General features: G+C 39.1%; 1 protein-coding gene across 2 annotated transcripts; it reads left to right on the top strand.

The window, feature by feature from the left end:
- The first annotated feature begins 316 nt into the window (after positions 1-316).
- Positions 317-4,082, top strand: irx5a (iroquois homeobox 5a). 2 transcript variants are annotated; one of them, XM_049030356.1, is made up of 3 exons: positions 317-1,004; positions 2,123-2,528; positions 2,999-4,082. In XM_049030356.1, exons 1-3 carry the CDS (start codon positions 762-764, stop codon positions 3,703-3,705), a joined length of 1,356 nt encoding a protein of 451 aa, XP_048886313.1. In that variant the 5' UTR covers positions 317-761; the 3' UTR covers positions 3,706-4,082. The 2 variants fall into 2 exon arrangements, with proteins under 2 accessions (XP_048886313.1, XP_048886312.1); XM_049030355.1 differs by having other exon boundaries at positions 2,996-4,082.
- The last annotated feature ends 1,689 nt before the right edge of the window (positions 4,083-5,771 follow it).

The following is a 5,771-nucleotide window of genomic DNA, read 5'->3' as shown; positions in this document are numbered from 1 at the left end:
ATCTAGAAAATGAAGAAAGTTAGAGTTCATCGACAAGCTTGCGCGAGATTATATCCAGAAGCTGGCGCACTTGAGTCTAGCAGCAATGAGGCTTGTTAGTGGGGGGAAAAAAGAATAGAGAGAGAGGCAGAAATAGCAATTGAGCGACTGACAAAGACCAAGAGAGAGAGAGAGAGAGAGAGAGAGAGAGAGAGAGAGAGAGATATTGAGAGAGGGAGGGAGGGAGAGAGAGAGAGAGAGAGAGAGAGAGAGAGAGAGAGAGAGAGAGAAGGGACAAGAGACAGCGAGGGAGGAAAGGGGGAGAGGGTGTCGATCATTAGGCAGGGCTGCGTTGGCCAGCGTGAGCTTGCCTTTTCCTTCGCTGACTACACCCCGGGAGGAGGAGCACGAAGCACGTAGGATACGTCAGAATCCTCAATTTCCAACTTAGCATCTTGGCAGGACATTTTCCAAAGCAAAGCCCCCATCCGAAGGCAAAAAACTTATTCTGCACTGCATGATAGGGAGAAAGAGAAAGAAACAGAGTGAGCGAGACTGAAAACAGAAGGTTAAGCGCGAATAAACAGATCCGATCAGCTTCATCTGTCAGCGACCAAAATATCCTAATTAAAACATTTTCATTAATTTATTTTTATACTGCAGGCACGTAGAGGGAGACGGGCAGTGGTCTGCCGATGCGAGTCTCTATGGTTCAGATTAAAAAGTGCTTGAACAAATAGAGGAAAAGCGCACGAATAAGTGGCTTATTTTTTGGTTTGACCATGGCGTATCCTCAGGGCTACTTGTACCAGCCTTCCGCTTCTCTGGCACTTTATTCGTGCCCAGCGTACAGCACCAGTGTGATTTCGGGTCCCAGGACGGAGGAACTAGGGAGATCATCTTCTGGGTCTGCTTTCGCTCCGTATGCCGGATCTACAGCGTTCACCAGTGCTTCGCCTGGCTACAATTCACATCTCCCGTACAGCGCGGACCCAGCTGCCGCTGCGACGTTCAGTTCGTACGTGGTGAGTGCGTTTGTGCACAATGGTGATGCACATCGGCGACAGGATTAAAAATATACTGTTTGCGAAAACTTTGAAATCCGCGTTAATTGCAAACGATATGCTACCGCTCGCGACCCCAGAAGCGTACAGTATACTTACCGCCTTATTTCTATCTGTTTCTCCGACATTGCTTTATTTTTATTGCATCTGAGTTGTTTTCAAAATCCGCATCTGAAAACATGGAAGGCAGTGTTTGCTTACAAATAATTTGCCTAATTGGACGGCAATGTTATCAAATGTTTTTTTTCGAAGAAAAACACTCTTAAATGCAGACAGTATCTTTTACGGGGACTTAACAAAAGTTAAGTCTTCGACGAAATGATTACAGTACACAGCATAAATAAATGCATATATTTATTTTATAACATGCACCGACGATTAAGTGAGTGGATTTGATATTTCCACCTCTCCGCGCCGCATTTGCAAACTCAAATTCGGATTTTTTTTGTGATTGCTTATAAATCATACCATTTTCTCATTAAGAATTAATTTTCAAATATGCCTAAATAAATATAAAAATACATAAATACATCTTACACACCCTGAATACAAAAGTATAAATCATTTAATCATTTAAGTGCGTTCGGGAACATCGATTCACTAATACTAAAATGACAAGAACAGAAATTCATCTCACATTATTATTACGCTGAATAAATTATATGTTGAATTTTAAGAATGATAAATAATAGTAGCTGCATGGGTAGTTAATTTAACATATTAATTAATTACATACGTGACTGTAATATTGCCTGCGAAATTTACCACATAGGATATTTCATGAGCTCTAGAATGCTAATTAAACAATGGAATAAACTCAGAAGTGTGTGAGTATTAAACAGACGGTCATATCCCAACGAAAAAAACATGATTGACAAGTTGAAGGATGCGTGACACTGCAGTTACAGTTGGAAATAGCATACGGATATTTATCAGATATTTTGCAATTTTGCTAATATTAAATATTCAGATATCCAGATATTTTTGAAGTAGTCATTTATATAGGCCTATAATACAGTTACTTCATGTTCTTAGGTAGTACTGACATAACTTTTTCACTTTTATTATTTTAATTGAAGGGCTCTCCGTATGAGCACACCACCGGCATGACTGGTTCAATAGGATATCACCCATATGCTGCCCCCCTGGGCTCATATCCCTACGGAGATCCTGCATACAGAAAAAACGCTACCCGGGACGCCACGGCTACCCTCAAGGCCTGGCTGAACGAGCACCGCAAAAACCCGTACCCCACCAAGGGGGAGAAAATCATGCTGGCCATCATCACCAAAATGACCCTCACCCAAGTGTCCACCTGGTTCGCCAACGCCAGAAGAAGGCTAAAGAAGGAGAACAAGATGACCTGGACCCCTCGAAATAGGAGCGAGGATGAGGAAGAAGATGAAAATATTGATCTCGAGAAAAACGACGACGATGAACCGCACAAGGCAACAGACAAGGAAGACTCGACAGACACAGAGTCAGGTCTGTACCGAATGGCTCTATTTTTCATCCGAGTCGTTTTTCCTCGAGGCGTAAAATTGATTGCTACTTAATGGTGGTATATTATTTATAATGAGACAATTGCTTTAAATAATAATCAGCCTACACGGCTTTTTTTATTTAAGGGTGAGGATTGGTTGTGACATATAATATTTGCCATGGAGTGAATTAATTTTGAATTATGTTGACTGGAAGATTTAAATACATATTGGCTAAGAGAATAATTTTAAAATAATAAAATGATTTTTTTTAATGTAATAATATTTTGCCGCAATTATCGTTGAAACCGTTATTTGAAATTATATTCTTTATATGTTATTATATTCTTCTATTGCATTTATTCGCTATTATAACACAAATTGTCTTGTCATTGTCTTTTCTGTATTGTCTTGTATGTATTGCTCGAATAACATTTTACGCCAACTTATTTTGTATTCTTTTTATTACAGCAGAACATAAACTTAATGCGGGGGAAATTACGTGCGACAGATTTAAAGAAGACAGCGCTGCAAAGGAGACGGATCTCGTTTTAACGGATTCGGAATTGAAAGAGCAAGAGGACCGGACAGAATTACTGACTGATTCCCCCAAGCCTACAACGTCTTCCCCCCAAAACGTGTCAAGAGGAAGTGAGATTATTGTGCAGGAAAGACCACTAGAAATGGTGCACGCATCGGGCACAGTGAACGGCATCGGTGGCACCAGCAATGTCACATCTGTTATTCACTCGCCCCCCTCTGCGCCCAAGCCCAAACTTTGGTCCCTCGCCGAGATCGCAACTTCTTCGGACAGGTGCAAGGGAAGTAGCGAAGCGCCGCAGGCCACAGCGCCGGGTCAAAGCACAGTGATCACGGCAAGCACGCCGTCGCCGTCGCGGTCACCCTCGCAGTGCCCGTTTCCGAACAACACGGTTCTTTCCAGGCCTATTTACTACACATCTCCTTTCTATCCGGGGTACACGAACTATGGCACCTTCGGTCATCTTCATGGCAACCACGGAGCCGGCACTGGGTCCACCACACATTTCAATGGATTAAACCAAACTGTGTTAAATAGAGCTGAGGCACTGGTAAGAGAAAGCAAAGTAAGAAGCCAAACCCAAGTAGAACTTTGTAAAGACTCCCCTTATGATCTTAAGAAAGGTATGTCAAACATTTAATACCGGCTTCACCGCGAACATCTGGACAATTATTTATTAATTGTGTTGGCAAGAAAAGTAATTAACAAAACAAAGAGGAAACGATTACTTTCAACGAGAAAGTGGTGATTCTCAAATTATAGTTTCTGGATGGTCAATCCGAAAGATGTAACATCTAAGAATTGTCTTAATCGCTGCTGCCGCTTGAGACTATTTGTATTAAAACTAATATGTATATTTAATGTAGCATTTTGTATTTAAAATGGACAATACACTATCTTTGAAGTAAATTATGAAAAATACACGTGTACAGCAACTGTTTGGGGATGGATATATAAATGCTTGTGTCCAAAGTGCTTCATAGTTGAAAATAATGATTTATATATTTTGACGTCTGATTCCCCTGAGTCTGAATTGCTTTCTCGTTTCGTTTCTTAAAATGAAAGACAAATACATACATACACTATATGCAGTCGCCGTTCGAAATGACGCTACAATTATATATATTTTTAAAAATAACTGTTTTAATGTGGTGAATATAGTAGGTGACTGAAATGGTATATGCCAAGTATGCTAAGAAAAAAAAACCAGTAGGCCTATATAATACATTAATTCTATGATTTGCATAGATTGATGCCTTCGGAATAAAGGCTGGTGTTGACAACATTACAAACTGCTTTAACGTAGTTACGCAGAGCATATTGAATGCATTTCTATAATGCCTCGGTTAAAGCTACTTGGGGTTTTTGAGAGCTTTCCAACAAGTAAATATTGATAACATACTCCAAAAAGCAGGGCGCTCATTTAACCCAATTACAGGCAATATGTGTCACGTTTTATGCAAACCAATCAGGTGGCGAACTTTGCTAATGAGTTCGATTTTATGCCAAATTTATCTCTCATTATTATCTCTGAGACGTGGGGAGGTTATTAAAACGGGACTCCGCGGCACTCTCGGCAACAGGATTGCACGCATCATATTGATTAGTTATGTAATTTCTTTAAATCCTCCACAATGACTTACTAAATTGTTTACTGTCTCCGCAATAGATGTAGTTACGCCGTGGACACGGTACGTTGTACAGTAAATATCGGGCAGTCAAACCCCTGCCAGTGAACTCTTCCTACTTTCGCAGGTAGGTGTCAGACTTGCTCCTAATTTTAGTGTTTCATTGTTAATCCATTCAGAGGGCTTCTTAAGTGGCATAAACCATAACAGGAACCAATCAGAAACAGCTTCGGCCGTGAGTGGCATTTCAATTTGCTCGCAGCGATTCAAAGTATGTTATCAAAAAATGTCGTTCATTTCAAATATGATAATTTTTCTCTCTACCCATTCCGTTGTGGATTCTATTCGTCCTTTCGAATATGATGCGTAAAAGAGCTTCACTAAGACAAGCTAACAATATTCAACAAAGTTATTGAATTCTTGTCAGGGTTATTAAAACGATACAATTATTTCTCGCTTTGCAATATGTTAAAATACTTAAGAAGAACACAAGACAATATAATATCTCCAGAAGTAAACGATGAAGCAACCGTTAAAAAAAAATAACTAGTTTAACAAGAGCAATATATCCATTTAAAATCACCTTTTAAATGCATTGCTTGATAATGATAAATTGTCAAAAATTATAATTATATTCAATGGCAGTAAGTAAAATTTTCAGCTTATGGTTTTTTTTACATCGGTCTAACAATACGCTACAAATTTCAACAAATTTTCTCACTAAAAATGTAGAGCGTATTTTGGAAATTGGAAATTTGTGTATTATTCAAATAATCATTGTAGAGTAACATAATAATAATAATAATAATAATAATAATAATAATAATAATAATAATAAATCTTTTCAAGCAGACTATGTAGAAATGGTTCCATCATCAATCTCCATAGTTTGCGTTAAGCACACCACTTCAAAATCCCCTTGGGTTTTATATAATTCCCTCTTCTCTAATGTCCTCTATTTTGAGAGGTGAGGGGTTCGGGTCAGTGGGCGGGTCTTCTATTTTTAATCTGTCGAAGTGCGCTCTAACTGTGATTGCGCCACATCAACAAGCTAAATAGCATAATTATGATTTTCTTT

The sequence above is a fragment of the Brienomyrus brachyistius genome, chromosome 11 (genome assembly GCF_023856365.1).
Source record: "Brienomyrus brachyistius isolate T26 chromosome 11, BBRACH_0.4, whole genome shotgun sequence".
NCBI classification, from domain to species: domain Eukaryota; kingdom Metazoa; phylum Chordata; class Actinopteri; order Osteoglossiformes; family Mormyridae; genus Brienomyrus; species Brienomyrus brachyistius.
Note: the sequence above shows the minus strand (reverse complement) of the source record. Positions and strands in the feature narration are given on the sequence as shown.

What these genes read in the sequence shown, in the direction of transcription:
- irx5a (XM_049030355.1), top strand. Translation starts at nt 762, where the DNA reads ATGGCGTATCCTCAGGGCTACTTGTACCAGCCTTCCGCTTCTCTGGCA. An exon ending in CGACGTTCAGTTCGTACGTG is followed by an intron (nt 1,005 to 2,122) that starts GTGAGTGCGTTT and finishes TTTTAATTGAAG; the next exon opens with GGCTCTCCGTATGAGCACAC. An exon ending in CTCGACAGACACAGAGTCAG is followed by an intron (nt 2,529 to 2,995) that starts GTCTGTACCGAA and finishes TTTTTATTACAG; the next exon opens with CAGAACATAAACTTAATGCG.